Source organism: Cyprinus carpio, chromosome B23 (genome assembly GCF_018340385.1).
Source record: "Cyprinus carpio isolate SPL01 chromosome B23, ASM1834038v1, whole genome shotgun sequence".
Taxonomy (NCBI): domain Eukaryota; kingdom Metazoa; phylum Chordata; class Actinopteri; order Cypriniformes; family Cyprinidae; genus Cyprinus; species Cyprinus carpio.
In genome coordinates, this window is record NC_056619.1 from 19,995,038 (window position 1) to 20,013,163 (window position 18,126).

At 37.8% G+C, this 18,126-nt stretch overlaps 1 protein-coding gene and 1 long non-coding RNA gene across 3 annotated transcripts; both read right to left on the reverse strand.

Moving 5' to 3' along the window:
• Positions 1–1,684: 1,684 nt before the first annotated feature.
• LOC122141958 lies at positions 1,685–2,224 on the reverse strand. Its single transcript, XR_006158237.1, has 2 exons — positions 1,895–2,224; positions 1,685–1,795 (listed from the first exon to the last, which is right to left on the reverse strand). It is a non-coding gene; the product is annotated as an uncharacterized LOC122141958 (long non-coding RNA).
• Positions 2,225–10,051: 7,827 nt separating this feature from the next.
• Positions 10,052–18,009, reverse strand: csrnp2 (cysteine-serine-rich nuclear protein 2). 2 transcript variants are annotated; one of them, XM_019065664.2, is made up of 6 exons: positions 16,800–18,009; positions 15,655–15,872; positions 13,193–13,362; positions 12,216–12,478; positions 11,797–12,093; positions 10,052–11,550 (listed from the first exon to the last, which is right to left on the reverse strand). In XM_019065664.2, the coding sequence occupies exons 3-6, from the start codon at positions 13,347–13,349 to the stop codon at positions 10,693–10,695; spliced, it is 1,575 nt and encodes a 524-aa protein (XP_018921209.1). In that variant the 5' UTR covers positions 13,350–13,362; positions 15,655–15,872; positions 16,800–18,009; the 3' UTR covers positions 10,052–10,692. The 2 variants fall into 2 exon arrangements, with proteins under 2 accessions (XP_018921209.1, XP_018921210.1); XM_019065665.2 differs by lacking the exon at positions 15,655–15,872.
• Between the last annotated feature and the right edge of the window lie 117 nt (positions 18,010–18,126).

Below are 18,126 nucleotides of genomic sequence, written 5' to 3' on the forward strand. Positions count from 1 at the left end.
GAGATGATACTGTAAAGTATGCTGCTGTTTGAACTGGACATTTTGAGACTGTAGGGAAATGCGGTTGTCAATCCTTAAAACTGACAGTGTGAACATGGCCATAGTGATTACTTTAATTTCTGGCACTATAGCATTTTTAAACTGTGTCAGAGATGTTAGCGTGTCTCCAATAACATCGGTCACAAACATGATCCCTGCACCATCTAATGTGTAGCGTCTTATGCATTGTGTGCAAATATGCATTTCTTCTCCCTCGTCAGGTGTCATTGATTTTCTCTACTGCTTAAGAAACTCTTAAGCCTCTTAAAAGTCTTCGTCAGTACTCCTAACAATTTTGGACCTTAAGAGCTCTTTTAAGGGTTAAGGTGCTTTCTGAATTACTTTTTTCTTTACTAGGATCTTTTTTTTCATTCTAAGAGGAAACACCCACATTTCTAAGAATTTTCTTACAAGGAGACACAACTCTTAGCACTAAGATTTTTCACAAATATGGGCCCAGGATTTTGGGTTAAGAAAGTAAATAATGTTGATTTTAAGTTACCTTCAAACAACTCGGGAGAGTCTGATAGTGTTGCCGTTGGTCGTGTCTCCTGAGGTCTCCCTCTAGCAGACCATAAAAGGCTCAGGGTATGACTTCCAATATACTGTAGTTAATTACATACCTCTCTCATCATTCATCTGCATGATGTCAGCATGTCCCTTCTGTGTCTGGGGATCTACAGGAGAGTGAGTTGACCATGATATGTCTCACGAGAGCCACTTTAAAAAGGGATTATGTATAAAATAATTAGCTTTTTCATGAAAAATGTGAGTGGGTGAGTTAGATTTACCTTTAACATGTAATTTACTGTGACCTCTTTTGTTTTCCTTTGGAAATGAAGATGTCATTTGTTAGGTAATGTAAAAAATATTTGGAAGAGATTACAACCGTATTGTTTTCAAAAGGCACTTCAGCACCACGAGTGTTTACACATCAATGTTGTCAGAACAATGGGAGGCATGGAGACTCATGAAAAACTACAAAGAAAGAGATGGCTAGGAATACTGATGTAAACGGATATGAGGCAACATTTTTTTCCAACCAGTGAGAAATGGTTAGAAAAAAGACCTCTTCCCAGCAAGGTACAATTTACACAAGAATTTATACATTTGGAGCATAGCAGGCAAATCGCTGTGAAACAAAGAAGACTGTAGTTTGCAGTGAGTGATATAAAAAGATGTTAAAAATCAATGTGTGTAACAGAAAATAAGCTTAATTTTTAATTATTTTAGAACTGAATGGTCCTACAATAATTTAAACGCTAAATAATTGTTTTTTTTTTTGGGGGGGGGTTAAATATGACCGAAAGATGTTTTTGAGACATTCATTCTTTCAAACAAACTCTTCACTATAAACCTGTTTCTTTTTAAGAAACTTTTCTTCAGCTGATGTGCAGCTGTTTTGTGGGACCTCTTGGAACAGCTTGACTATGTTGTCATGTTCTGCTTTTGTTAAGTTCCTCTCTTATTTTCCTGCACGATGGCTGTGTGCCTGCAAATGTATGACATAATTGATTTCATATGGTTCTTGCTGTATGGTTTAGTAGTACCTCTGCTGCATCGCACAAACAACTCATAGGACAAAGATCATTTTAAAATGTATACTGTAACATAATCAATGGTAAGTTGGGATTTGATGTGCATACTTTTGTCAGTAATGTGACAGGAACTCCCATTGTGACATGAGGGTTCAGTGCTCCAGATCAACCACAATTTACATCATATGGGTGGGTCGTCAATGTGTGATTCCCTCTGCCTGCAAAATGAGGAAGTACATTACGACAATATCTGCTACTAGCCCCTCTTCTGCTCCCACAGAACCGAAATCTTCTTTGGAAAAGGAAATGTAACTTACCACAACTTCCTTTCACAGCTGCCTTTGCTTGCTAAGGGAATATTTCTGAAAAAATATACACAGAATTTGGTTTGACACTATGTGTGACTTAATCATATTCTATTTAAGATGCTAAGAAGAAATGAAAGTTCTAACAGCCATTCAGCAATTTTTAGTCAACAACAGTTCAAATGTTGCTATAACCACAAGGGACAATAAAACAAACAAAGCAACAAATGGTTGTTAGCGGTTAAGATATATTTAGTACTCTAATGTAAGATCAAATGTAATAGTGATTCTTGCTCTAGCCAGTTTTGTATTGTTAACTTATACTAATAATAAAAACTGTTAAAAATAGTTTCTGGTAAATAAAATAAGGCTCAAATAAATAAAATAGAAAATTTGGATTAAAAATTTAGAAGTTATTAGAAGTAGAAATGCTGATTTGGCAACTAACGGAAATAAGTTTATTTTGAAGAAAAAAAATTACTAAAAGTGAAATAAAGAATAATTGATGCTATAAAAAATATTTAGAAAAAAAACTAAAACTACTAAAAATGATGAAAGCACATAAAATTACTAAGACAAAGCAAAATGAAAACCAAAAAAGCTAATTCAAGATATTAACAAATACTATCAGTATTTAAATAATACTAAAATTGCACTCTATCAACCACTAATAATAATTAAGTCATATATGCTTGGTCCTGTTGTATTTGAGCTCTGTGGACAAATTCATAACACTTGAAAAGTTTAAAACTGAACAGAAAAATCACCAACATTGACATTCAACCTACTTTTAAGGGGTTTTTTTTTTCGGCAAGAAACTATTTTCCACTGATCAATTAGCCTCTTTCTGCCAGGTTCTTAACATGCTTGTTCATTTTACAAGTGCATAAAATGGCAAAAAGTACCTTTCCATCATTCTTGAGTCACATTTTTACAGCTTTGCTTCTCTCCTCACGTTAAGTTTTCCTCCATTCATTGTGTTCCAGAGGGAGGTGTTAAATCTATTCTGAGTGTGGCTGTTGGAGTGCAATGGCGTCAATGGGAGATTGTTTTATCATTCTCTTCGTAAGAATTACAGAATTCCCTCAGGCTGCGATAATGAAGGAAATCATTGTGGTTCATCAGACTTTGTGAAGCACTAATGATGCTGAGCTGGCTGTGATCAGAAAGCATTGTTTTACTGGCTGATCTTTTTTAGATACACGCTGATGAAACCCTTTAAATAGCATAGTGCTTTGTTGGCCACTGAACTTGTGATCTATAACTCATTTTTAGTCAAGTCACACTAATAGCAAAAATATACACAGTAGCGCTGAATCGTAAAAAAATAAGTCCAAACTGTAAAAGTCAACCAGCTGTTTTGAAACTTTGTAAGAACAGCCTGAGCCAATTAACTTTCACTTCAGTCTAAAAATGTCTTTCTTTTGGCATCACAACAAGCTTAATTCATTGACCAGGTTATAGCAAGGGATTACTACTCAAAAAGTAGCATAAAATTTGATTGAAAATTTGACTAGTATGTACAAATGGAAATTAAGCAGCTTGTGCTTCTCTGTAGTAACTATTTTTGACAAGTGTAATGCGCTGAACACAGCAGAAAATGTTGGAAATGCACAATAATCCAATTTATCAACAATGTTTTGCAATGAATGCTTTTAAAAGCAACATAAAATATCGCAGCATAGGGGAAGAGACTGTGGGATGCACAGTGACTGGGACACCAACAGTCTATTCAGATGATTTAAACAGTTCATAGCATAGACTGTAAAAAAGATGGACGACGCACCTTCATTCACTTCCACTGAAGAAAAGTGAAGCTGCCATTGTCCCAATAGGGTGCGGCCATATAGAGTGGTACTATGATGTCACTTTGTAGGCAAAAACCCAGAAGCGAGTTAGCATTTTAGCACTTCCGGTTCCATGTCCCAGAGTCAATGGGTTTTTTGAATGGGATTTTGGTTAATTAAATCCCTAAAATAAGGTCTGTGGTTCACACAGGCTCAAGATACTTACACATTTTATTCTACGACATAAAACACATCAGTTACACCCCACTCGTGTTTTTTTAAACTGATATGTTTCTTAAAAAAGACGGTTGCTAACAAGTTGTTAAATGGAACTACATTGTGCTGTCGGAGACATTATACGTCATTACGCCGAACAGCTTATCAATTTATAGTATTTTTCAGTCTTAGTATAATTTGTAATACAATTAATTGTAGAATAACCAATTAATAGTTTCCTGCATTTTATATTGTTGGTCGATGATGTTTTTTTGTTTTGCCCTGAAATGCAACACAAGTCTTCAAATGGAAGATGCTCATTTTATCCGCTTTCCTGCTGATGCAGAGACTCTGGGTTTGTAAGGTAAACTATTACAATTATTTCATGTAAACACCACATTTACTGGCTGAGTCACGGTATAAAGTGAAACTTTAACGATGCATAGTGCTTAAAGCCAGGTTAATTTAAATGTTTACGGCCACATGAAGCTGTTACGGAGAATACCCTGCTGAAAAAAAACAGCATATGCTGGTTAGGTATATTTTGACGCGGAGATGCTGGTTTATGCTGGTCCTTTGCCAGCACATGACCAGGATAAACCAGCATCCCAGCGTCAAAACATACCTAACCAGTATATGCTGGTTTTTTCAACAGGGTATAGATTGAGGATTTTCTAGAAGCAAGGAAAAAATTAAATTTTGTGTAACTTACCCACCCTAAAAAAGCTGAACGTGGTACTTTATTCACTAAAATAAGTTTAGTCTTACCATATCCAAAAACTCGCTCACTCTGCTGTTATTTAATAGATTAAATGCACTAGAATTTTATTGAATAGTTCGTGGAGAAACGTTTTTAATTAAAATATTCATATAAATCAAGAATTTGTTGACTTTTAATGCACCTTATTTCGAAATGTACAGAAATACGTGCTTTCATATGTCTTTTATTTATGATTATTTCATTTATTCACTATACTATTTATTATTAAAAACCATAATGATACCTACACTTAAATATTTTCTTCTCAGCCATGTCATCAATTGCTTTGAGCGAAATCTCCTCCCATCCGTTGTCTGATTGGCATTTCGCAAGGATTCCTGGGTAGTTAAAGTGTGCGGAGCCTGCATCTATGCGGGCTTCGCGGGAGACCGCTTCAAGGGTACAAAGGAGGCGCTGCTGAGCACACTTCAGAGCGTTAAAATGCTGAATGGGATGGCTTACGGACCGCTACGGACTCGTAGACTCGGCGAGCACGCGCAATTTAAGTCCACGAGACCGAAAGTCCACATGAAGTGCGCCATTTGGGACAGGGCCACTATGTATTGCGGTACGCCGGGAAGCCACGCCCACAGTGAAATCTCATTGGTCCAAATTAATGCTCTACTAAACTATAAATGTGTTCTGATTGGACGTCTTCGTTTCAGGTTGCCTTGTATCTTAGTGTTGACAGACAAATTAACTGGAACTGAAAAGTTATTTAAGAGTTTAAACAAATAAAACTCACATTAAAATAATAATAATAATTAAGAAACGAAAATAGGAAAAATGTCAGGAACTCAAAAACGTCAGGGTCACAAAGCCAATTACTTTTTTTCCTGTAAATGTCTTACATTTTAAGGCTGATGCTCTGAATCATTTTCCCCATGCTTCTGCCACGTCATATTAAAGGATGTTGTTAATCCACTGAAAGCATTATTTGTGTTCCTTACCCATTCTTCATCTTATCTACACAAACCTGCTACTGAATGCTCAAGTGTTCTTATTCAAATCATTCTGTTTAGTTATACAGCAAATACTTGTTAACAGTTTGGCATTTCCTTACTTTTTGCATTGTATTGCACAGTCATTGGTTCTTACTCGATCTGCATTCCTTCGGGTCTTCCAGCTTTTGGAAGCATGACACGATGGTGAAGCCAAGCAAGGAAGTGATGGCTGACTGACAAATCTCCCTTACCGTTTCTTGATTATTGCTCAGATCCTGGTATGTGCTGAGATTTTAGTGTCATACATGCAGCAAAAATATGAAATAAGTGATATGTGTTGGCAGTATTGATGATTTTTATAACTACAATTTATAGAAATAACATTAAAAAGCACAATAACTCCCTTAAATATGTATAATCAAAAATCTGTCATTGTATTCCTTAAGAATGAAACGAAGTCAGTGTTTTACAAATGCATATGTTTTGCAAAAACTCGTCAAAATCGTAAGTGAAAAGCAAATAGCAGTGACTGGGGATATCCTTAAAGGACAACACAACATTTCAGCAGTATTTTAGGCTGTGAGTGGCAATGTTTTCTACTGCTAAAGGATACAGGAAGACAATGCAGACACCCCTGAGACAAAGAGGCATTTGGTCACTGTACCCACCAAGCTGTTTCCTCCCATTCAGGGGATACAGGAACATTTCATTGTTCTCCAGGCAAGGCATGAAGTGATGTTGAAAAGATGGTCGCAATTTTATTAGCAGTCGCCAAAACAGATACAATACAGCCTTAACTTCAATTTGCATGATAAACGGACACTGGCTTAATGCCCCCTCCACCCTTAAAATGCTAAAATTAAAAATGCACAACAAAGCATACTGAATGTTGACATAAGCCTGGTATTTCCCAATAAGCAATTCCTCACCAGGATGTCAGCAACTTTCCTCAGGCCATCCCTTCCTTTTTCATTCTGAATAACTGTGTGGAATATTAGAGACATTCATGTGTTTATTGAAAGCCCTGTATGGTTTCACAGCATGTCGGTGATGCTATCATCATTACTCATATTCTCGAACCAAAAACAGTCTTGTGCGAACATTAAAGTGATAAATGTCTGAAAGTGAGAAAGCTGAGCTGAAAGATGGGCCGGTTTCTGCTGGTTTTACAGTCAGCATCTGGGGTGTGAATAAACAGAAGGTGACTGCAAACAATGACGGGTTGAGAATCTTGGGACGGCTTGGTAGGCCTCATTTTTGACATTGACATAATATAGATAGATAGATAGATAGATAGATAGATAGATAGATAGATATCAGAGAACAAGGGCAAACAATGAACAAGACAGAAAATTTCATCCCCTCATGCAGCATAAGATTTATGGCTGATGATGAAGAGAGGGAAACAGCAGGTTCTCCCTGGATGTAAGCCGACTAAATAAACATTTGCTTACGTCTTCTCCATTCATGAGAGAGTTTCGCCCTCTAGTGGAACGGAACGCTTTGTGCTTAATGCAAAGTTTAATTTATCACGTGACTCGTCCCCTTAAACTGTTTGCTCTCAAAACGTGTCAAGTTCCACTAATAGAGTCTTCTTAAAAAGCTTTACTCGATTTTCTATCAAAATAAATATGATTGTTTTTACCAAATAATTTCAATTCAATTACCTCAAAATTGTTAAAAAAAAAATCAAAGCATGTGATATGTATAATAAATTGACTGATGGACGACTTGGATACACCAATTTATATTACCACATCACGTTTAGTACACGTATAGTAGCGATAAACAATTTCTTTTGACACTGGCCAATGTGTATTTTAAAGTTTTTTAACGGAAAATAATAACAGGTGCGCCCCCGCGCTGATTTTTATTTTGATTTTTGATTTTTTTTTTACATTTGAATTGAAAACGGACCGTTCCTGTTCAGCGAGGTAATTTTGATTCCCTCATGAATACTGTTAATATATAACGATAATTTAATGCAACTCAACAAGCTCACATTAAGATGGACACAGTTGTTTTATTCATTTTAGATTTTACTTCACTCACATTTTCATATAAAACTTTGTATGTTTTGTCTCCTCTGTAGGCAACAGTTAGCATAAGTCACTCTTACAGGTAGAATTCAACTTCATTCAGCCTTATTAATAAAGCGCCTCTAACACACACACACACAAACATAAATGCATACAATCATAATGTAAATTGTTTTTCAGTTATTGTAGTGGTCTCAAATCTGTATACTTAAAAGGAGGTGACATGAAAAACAAAAATATATCTGACTAAAAGATACTTAGCGTTTCAGCTACAGGTACATTAGCATGTGAGACATTCAGGACTCCTTTTAAAGCCAATAGTTTTTAGACCACTGGACTGGTGGATGTTCATACATCAAAATAATGAACGACAAACAAGACTGACTCTCTTCCATGTTTTGGTCAATAGCAGGCCCTCAGACCACCATTTTTAAGGATACACCAGTTTCTAGCTCAAGACACTGCTACAGACAAAACTAGCTTGAGTGCAGGAATGTGTGGAGGTGGCATATTTTTCCAAGTGTTTAACACACACACAAAAAGACATAAAACACACGTAGCCAATACATCAAGATCATTCAGTAAACTGAGACGAAGATACATGCTAACATACAATGAGGCAAAAAATAAAGAAAAAGAAAATTAAACAGTAACAGTATAAAACAAAACAAAAAATCCTTTTTGTTTGATTGGTCATTTGCAAAACACTTAATTATTGCAGATTTAGGTCTGAATCAAACTTAATGCTTGGAGCTTTACAATGCTAAGTCATACAAGGGCGCAACCATGCTAACAAATTCATGATTAGCCTCACATGCTGCATTTTAGCTAATGTAATCACATAATGAAGCATCTCCTTTACTCAAGACTAAAGGGTGTAGTATGGATGAGTAAACTTGAAGCAGAGAGATAACAGCAACATTTGCATTTACAACCACTGTGGATTTTTAACATTTCTTTTTCTCTCTACATTGACTCTACATATAGTATTAATATGAATATGTAAAAACTAAAATAAGAGCACCTTTTGAAATATAATGACCCCATACTGCAGTCACAAACATTGGTTCATCTGACAAATCAGCATGAATCTTTCTGGCACACGTGCAAACACACAAACACATACTGCAAAATGATACATTTCTTGGGTTCCTTACGTTTAAATAATTTAGCAACATCACAGAACTCATTTAACAATTTGAAGACACCTTTTTTTTCATGTAACCATTTAAATTATTACTTTGTCCTTAACGTTAAACAGAAGTGAAATAAAACATCTTCAACAAATCATCCAAGTAAAATTTTCCTCAACATTATTCATATTCTAAAACAAGAGGGATGAGAGAGGGATGGACTATAAAAATGCAACAGGGAAGAACAGTAATGATACAGAGGCAAGAAAGATGGTCTTCACAGGGTTTAAATGAGGGTTTGGACATTAAAAATGAGGTGCACTGTTGACTTGTAATGTTGCTTAAATAACAGGACTGGTTAAAACTGTGGCCTAGTGAGATAAACTAAAAAGGCCAATGTGTAAGTCAAACTTACACATAGTCTTCCTTGCCTTGTCATACAATACATAAAGGCCTACATGATCTATAAGATCACCTTGGATTTTAAGTACTGGATTTAAAGGTTGAACTTATACAGGTCAGTCACACAAAATGTTAAGAACACGCCTTTAATGGTGGTAAAATTGATTTTAAAATAGTTTAAAAAAAAATCCTTTTAAAATGTGACCTGGATGTGTTTTCATGAGATTCACCCATAAAATCTCTTCTGTAATCTTTAAAGGCTTGATGTGCAATAAATGTGTATGTTCTCATTCACCCAAAAAAAAAACAACCTAAATGATTGTAGATGACAATATTCACACACATTGTCCTCGCCCTAACAATATAAAGCGGTGGTAAATAAATAAACGTCCACAAACTGGGACGGTAGGCTACAGCTTCAAACGGTGTCAGGTCAAGACTACGATAAATCAGTAAAGAACTGCTGTGCAAATGGCTTGCACATTCATTCATCCTCCTGATCCCCTCTCAGCAAGTTCAAACGAATCAAGTTTTCAACGTGCATACAAAGAACAAGCAGCTTTTTCACTCATCTTCATGCTAGCTCTTAGCAAAACACTTGTACAGTACATGAAAACCAAGTATTTCCAGGATCATTGGGTCTATTCACAGGAAGGATGCTACAAACAACACCCTCTTCTGAAATTAGCAACCCCTTCTCTTAGCGTTAGCACTGAGTTAGCATTAGCCATATGCATATTACTAATGTTGCATTCACGCCCTGAAAGAATTACCATAATTACAGGATTCGGAGTATTAGAAACCATTCAAGGCCTTTGGAAACTTTTGTAATTCCAAGTTTGGAACTACTTAATTTTACAAAAGCTCCAATCCAATGTTGATGTGAAATATTATTTTTTTTTTTTTTTTTTGCTTTTTTTTTTTTTTGCAATAAGCAACAAAGCTGTGCTTGGATACATTTTGACGTTATGAGCTTTGTCATAGAAACTGAGTATATGAATAGCTAAGAGTTGTCATCTCATAATTGTGATCATTCCGACAAGACATGAACATAGCGTTAGCATATACCCTCCTGACAGTGCCAATTAGTTGTTGGGGTGCAGTATCGGAAACTCTACAAACTGGAAAGGCCATACAAAGGCGCTGGATAATCCTGAAAATGCTTGCTCCTCGACATAAAGGCCACTTTTCCCCACTAGTATCAAGTAATAAACTGATACCATACTGGAAAAACAAACACTTGTTGTCAGATCAGGATCTCTGCTTTTCTTGAGTTTCTTTTTCAATTTTTTTAAATAAATTATTCTATTTTTTTTTTCTTTTTAATAACTTATTTTACCACGGACAACCTACTTCAAACACAGTACATACTTATCTCCAGCTAAATTGGATACAAACCCATAAAGGTAACTTGTTTCTTTAACATTTAATAACATTATGCAGTCTTGTAACATATCGCACTGTGTGGAGTAGGCTCTCTTTGAATTTAATGACTAACTTGTGCAAAACATCTGCAGAGGTGATGGGCTCTACACTTCTGGAGGAAGTTGTACTGCCTTTTCATCCAGTGCCAGGCACGTCTCAAGACATTCCCCTTCATTTGAGGCCTGTTCTGGACAAAGATGTTCTTCGCCCCCATCCTTGAGAGGTGGAGGTACTTCGACAGACAAGCTCTTGGCCGAATCCTGCCCGCAGGTTTCTTGGTTTTGCCGATCGCTCTTCGTATCTGGATCCCCACCTTCACTCACCACCTCCTCTACTTGCGCAGGAAGTGTCTCAAAGGCTGCTGTCTCTACATGACCTACCTGATAATAGAGGACAGAAGCAGGGTCTTTGAGCAGCCTCTGCTCGGTCTGTTCATCCGCATGGTTCTCTGCAATACACAGCAGGGTGGTACCTTCAGGAAAAGGCCCTTCTAGAAGGACTCCCTCAACACCTTCAATGCCCTCCATCCCAGCTTGGCTGGTGAGGGCACCCTGCAGGAGGCAAAGGGTTGGGTCAGGGGTCTGCCCCTCCTCAACCTGCTGCTCCTCTTGTTCCAGTCTCCTTTCCCGTTCCTCTGCACTTTGTAGGTGAAGCACAGCTGTTTCGTTCTCACGCTCCAGGCTGTCGCACTGCTCCTCTTGCAGCTCCTGAACGCTTTGGCTTTCCACCTCCACATCCGAGTCCAAGGGAGAAAGAGACAGAGATGAAGAAGAGACTATCTCTGTCTCTTCCCCACAATCCTCTCCAGACCTTACACCCAACAGGCTTCTCTTTTCCAGGTCAAGTTTCATGATAGTGTGAAGATAGTGGGTACGCACACGAAGAGGGTTGAACTCAATGCGGCCAGCTGTATTACCACAACCATCACGGGTGCAGCCACATGGGAAGGACATCCGATCCACCTTTGAAACAAGGTCAAAGAGAAAGAGCATTTCTTTTAATTGAATAGGCCAAATCATGGGTGTCTGATCTTGCTTCTGGAGGACCACCTTCAGCAACTCAATGTCCTCAGGATTACTAGAAACTTCCAGGGAGGTCTGCTGGAGCTAAACTCTGCAGGAAGGTGGCCGTTCAGAAGCAGGATGGGATACCCCTGGGCCAACTGGACTTATCTTAAGTCTGACTTTTAAGAATACCATGTGCCCTACCTGGCACTTAATTCCAGCTTGGCTGCAGCCGCAGTGGCGAGGGTCGCAGTAGAAGCGGCAGTCACAACCACACTCCTCCCGGGACAAACGTATGGCACGCAGCTCAGCCTTTTCTCTGGCATCTATGCGGGCAATACCCGAGGCCCTCAGTAGTGCCCGACGCCTCTTGGTCGGAAGAGGCTGCAAGAAGAAGCAATCATCCACTTCTACACTCTCAACATCCAGATCCTCATCGGATATGTCGTCAAGGGTAAGCAACTCTGCTTCAGGACAATCCACAGTTCCATTCCGTGTCAGCTGGGAAAAGTCAGGTAAAAGAGGTCTTAAAATCAAAACAAAATGGCTACCCTACTGCAAAAGCAGAATCCTGCAGGAAGAGCAGAAGCTACAACAGAACAATGACCAACAACACAACTGACCTTCAACTTGCGAGCGTTGAGCTTTTCTTGCCGTAGGTGTTGACGCAGCACATGCTTATGGCTGCTCTCTTGTTCTCGTGCAAACTCGCCAAGGGTGTAATGTCGTATAGCACAGTGATGGCGTGCCATGCCTAGGGAGCTGCCACCCTGACTGGGCACACTGGTGAAGCCCTGCCTTCTGGAGAAGTAATAGACTGTCACCGCGTCAAAGCGTACCTGCTTACGACCTAAAGATGCTTTGTGTCTTCTGAGAATGGAGGGGGCTACAGAAACAAGATAAAGAGGCACCATAAACAATAATGTTTTGATCTATCGCTTTTGTACTCAACCTACGTCTCCTTAAATGACAATTCTGTGGTTCAAACTAAGTCTCACTTAATCCCAAATTGGTGTTTGCGAGTTTTTTTTTTTATCTCAAGGCTTGCTGCATTAGCCACAACGCCCAAGTAGGACTTGTTCCTGAAACAATATTCTTTGTTGGTCCTTGAAAAACATTCATATAAAAGGTAAACTAAACCTGACCCCCATCCATAATCACTAACATCTGTGGGAAATAATTGATAAGAATGTAGTTTTCTATAGCTATAAGACTAAGCCTAACCTTAAACCTACTCTTAAAATCTGATTGTTTAAAACCAATGTTGCTCCAACAAGAATGTTGGTACAGAAACCTCTTTGGTGTGTGCTGTGGCTATTACAAACAAATGAAAATTGCCAACTTGGTTGCACAACTAACTAAAGAGCTTATAATGGTCCACAGACTGCCTATAGTATAATTCTGAAAGGGTACCTATGTGTAAAACAACAGCTGTCACACTTAACACTGGAATGTTCTGATTTGCAACTGCTGCAATAGTGCAAATGTTATAGGTGGAATTAGCTCAGGGGCTAGGAACAAAACAAAACGCAGGGAACTTGTTTGAATAGTAGTTGTTATAAAAACAAAATTATAAAACTAACTTATGGTGTGTTCTTACGTGTGAGAGAGCTGGAGGGAGCATTGAGACTGTCGCAGCTATCAGCGCTGTCACTGCTAGAGATGTCATCATCCGAATCTTTGGGTGTGGAACACGGCGAGCCGCTGTCCACCTCCTCGAATCTGCGCTTCAGGCCACGAGATGACACTGTCTCCATGGAAACACTGCGTCTGGAGGCATTACAGATAGGTACAAGCTTTGTCCAACAGACTGACAGACTATTGCTGGCAAAATTTAAACATGAACAATCATGACTAAAGAGTGTACATGGCAAGTAGTATATGTATACGTCCAAGAGCAGCATTTTTACTTTTCACACTTTCAAATACAAGTTATATAACACAACCAAAAATACTGGATGGATATGAAAAATGTACTTTTGTCATTCCACATAATGCTTGTTCCAAAATCTACTGACAATGAACAACAGCTGCAGTCCTTAAAATACCTCATTCTGAAGGTCAGAGTGACCAAATATAACATAAAAATGCAACCAAAAAAGGCCACATCTGGAAGATTATGCAATATCACCTATTTTGCTACCTAATCCTTGACATTTGCTTTCTTCATCCAGCATGAAAGTCCTGCTTAGAAATCATGAAGCCTGCAAACATCTCCATGGTAACTGGTTTAAAGCAATAGCCATGGAAAAACTGCATCCACATTTTGGGTTTCTTTCACCCCCATTTAAACCTTACAAACAACAAGCCTTTGCTAGCTGATGACGAGACCGGTTCAGTCAAACCAGACAGGTCACACAAGGCCGAGTCGGGATGTTTGATCAGACCACCTCCTTAGCCCGAGGGAGCTGTGTAATACAACTGCTTTGAGTGGTTCCATGCCTGATTGTCTTCATGATTAAACACTATTTTTAAACAGTCAGTGGCTTTTTGCTGGCTTGAATGAGAACAGTTTGGCGGTGGCTTTGAGGAAAGGTCGGCTTTTTCCATGTGAAGGAGAAAAGAGATGACATGAATTATGACTGACAATTAAACTCACAGCATAATGGATTTAATCCCACAGATTTCTGAAATCCATAAAAACTGGATTAGTTTTATGAACTCTCATTATGAATGCTAAGGAAATAGCATTAGCCTGACTTAGCTTGAGTATATGAATGTCTTATTGATTCATTTTTTTTTATAATCATTCATTCAATAATCAGGTTGGTTAGAGTCAAATTCAAGCCACATACATGTTAATCACCTATCGCCGGCAATGCATTGCGACCTTAAAACATTAAAAAACAGCTGCAAAAAGAGATCCTGATTGAGTATACACTGCTTTACACGTCAGTGTCTGACACACAGTGTGCTGCTCTTGAATGAACCGTATCCATAGAAACAAGAAATGCTAAGAAACAAGTCCATTTCTGCTTGCTGTGAAACCGACCTCGCTTTTATGTGTACCTTTTATAATTAATGCTACCTTGGTGATGCAGTAAAATACACAGAAATGATGTGGTGATGTACAAGTAAGCTGCTAGCAAATAATACAGTACGTCTGCCAATTACTGTGTGTTCAGTAAAGCGTGCCAAGATTTCTGCTCAGAGCCAAACTTAGAGCATGTCACTACTATTGGACACCATCATGTACACTCAGTGTCTTAAAAGCATATGTTCTAACATGTATATATATGCATATGGTAAAGCAATACAAGTATATCCATGCAGTGAATACAGAAAGCTTTGAAATGCTACCAAACCTATACAGCAAAGATTTGTAAAGGTTACTAACAAACACATCTCATCCCAACCCAAAATGTTTAGGTAGATTACGTCTATATAAAACCTAAATAAATGGTAACAAAACAGCTGAGCAAGATGGTATAATCATGACTGGACATAATAATCTAATAATCTTCATTTTAAAAGCATTCATCTTGCAAATTGAGACTTACTATATAGATGCTACATCATACATCAAGTATTAAAACTAGTCGGATATGCAACTTCCTGGCACTAATTCTGGGTAAGATCAATTTTAAAATCACTGTTTTAGATGTAAAGAGGTAATTAGTCCTTGATTTGTGAGTTATGATCGTTGGCAAGTGGTAAGAGGGTTTTAAAAGCACTCCATTTTATTTTGCAAAACTGGCAGGAATAGATATGGGCCTCAAACAGCAAATGTAACTCAATGCACATTAAATAAGTGAGAAACGAATATCATGTAGGTAGGAGCATGTTTGCATATCCCAAAGATGTCAGCAAGAAGATAAGTGGTATTACCACCATATTTCTATGCCATACATCCAGGGATGCTCCATCTTTATAAAAATAGCATAAAAGAAAATCCCTCTCCAATAGCATTGAGGTATGATGCCAGTAACTGAAGGAATAGTTTCTGAATGCAGCACAGGTCATTTAAAAGCAGGGATGCAACTGGAAATCTGAAATATGTTTGCAGAACTCCTCACACATCCTTTGGCCTATTGGAGGTGGACAGAAAGCGTGAATAATCACCTTACAGTACTGACTATGCATCAGCCTGTTTGACTGGTCTGCACTGAAATAGCCCATCCTAGACAAATGACACAAACATCACGTCTTTCTTTTCCAGCATCGACAAACTCTGCATAGGTGACGTTGCAATTTCTTAAAATGCAAACATTATTCCCATTCTGTAGATGCATCCATGCACCACGTCCATCCACAACCAGCAGCTGGGAATTTAAAGAGGTCTAGCAATACAAAAAGTGGAAGATTAATTACAGTATGACATCACACTTTGCACTATAGTGTCCATGTTAATAGAAATCATTATTTTAGCAAAAATATTCATTTATAAAACAGGTACATCATTCAATAAAGACACTATTATAAAACATGGCTGCATCGAGTCGTGGTATCATCTATTCCTTTAAACTAACTAGTATATCATTAATTCTATAGAGATCTATATTTTAGTGTTTTAATGGAATTTTAACTGTCATTGGTATACATTCATTTAATTGTATTATATTGTAATGTATTATAGTATTTATAGTAGTAATTCAAATAGTTAGGTACTTCATGCAATGGATACTATTCATTAGAGATAGTAATATGTAATGTGTAGTATGTAATCCAGTTATTACTAGTTGTATTTTACTAATTCACTAAAAGTAGCCATTTTGACTAGCCATTGCCCAAAAATCTATTGTGACTAGTGAAATAAATGTCACTTGTATAGGTGAAAGTGTCCCAAACTAGCATGTCTAACATATATGGTACAGATACTAATAACAAAGTGCCTAATGAATAAGTACAAGCAACAAATCAAAATTAATGGCTTGTAGCAGAGAGAGTGTGTGATGAAACAGTACTAGTAAAATAAGTGCTAGTGAAACAATTTCACAGTAGTTAAAGCAATATGCCTAAATGTTAAAAAGGCTTGCCACAATGTGACCCAATATGATTGGAATGACACATCACATATGGTCTGTCCTATGATTTTATATTCTTTACTGGAAAACACAGACAGAGGGTCTTATGACAGAGCAGAAAATGGCATGCTGTGTTGCAACCGGTCCAATGATCAACCCATTTTTACTCGATTTTCCTCGCAGGCTGGGCTGTATGGGAAAGACAGGCAGAAGTGAAACACAAAACCTTTTTCATAAGCTTACCTTGGGCAGAAATAGAGAGCCTTTAAACCGGCGAAGCTGTCGCTCGATTCGTGCTTCCTTTATTTGGATGGTTCTTTTCTGTGGGGATTTTTAACCTATTTCAGCTTTAGACTTCCACAAGGTTACAAGATGACAGACAAAAGCGACTTCAGCCCATCGAAATGGCCAGACCAATAAGGAAATAGCAGTTTATTCACGAAGATATATAGTGATGTCCAAATATTTAAGCATAGTAAACAATGGATATTAGTCTTGACATAGACTACAAATGGGGGTTTTGTGTTTCAAGAAGGCTATGCGAGAATTCAACGTTGCAGTCAAGCTCTGTAAAAAATAAAACGGGGCAGACGAAGGCAGACAAGGACCTTATTCATTGAAAATTACAAATCCCGGTGCAGATGCATCCAATAAGTGCAGATAAAATCTTTAGGTGATCCTTTAAAATGCCTGCATTCAAAAAGAACAAATAGAGCCGAGCCTTCTGGGTTTTTTTTCCTCCGGATAGGTGGTTGTGTTCTGCGCTACGTTTAGACAAATCGCAACGTTATATTTCCACTCCGAAGGAAAGAAAAAAAACAAAAATGATGTGTAGTATCTGTCGGCCCGAGGACCCTATGGGCCTCTCTTCTGCCCCGGTTTGTTACAATGTAACAATAGAGGAAGGAATGCCGCACGGGACACATATATACTTATTGTGACGTCATCAAAGTGCCGGCGTAGAGGCTGCCGGGAAATGTAGTTCTAAAGAGCCTATTGTTAGCATTGGGCGCTGCGTTGTCTTCCTCGACAGGAAAACGGATATTGTTTCTCAGAGCGGTTATATTTGGGATCAAGGCGTGTAAAGCAATAAAGGGCAACTGTTCCTCAAACAAACGTCCCATCTGTGACATGTACGTTAGGCTAGCTGGGCCTATTTGTAGTCCTCGCTTATTTTTGTATTTTTTTTTTTTTTGACAGCTTGGTTTCTATGGAAACTAAGTGGGGTTGACTGTAGTCAAACACTATAAGCAAGAGACTGACAATGAAAAATAAATTCATTCAATAAATATAGGTGGGTAAATTTCACAAAGATTTTAGAACACGCTTGGGTCACACTGTTATTCATTATTATTTTGTCATAATAATAATAACATTGAAAAAAAACTGATGGTCTTAAAAATGCTTTTCATTTCCTTTATGCAAAATATATTTCTATTGATTGAGGTGAAATGTCACCCAGATATATTTTCGTGAAATTCAAATTCCTCGTGAAGCATTTTCACCTCATAAATGCCCACAAAGTTCTTAAAATGGTTGTAGACATAGGGTTGCATGAGGAAAAAAAGTT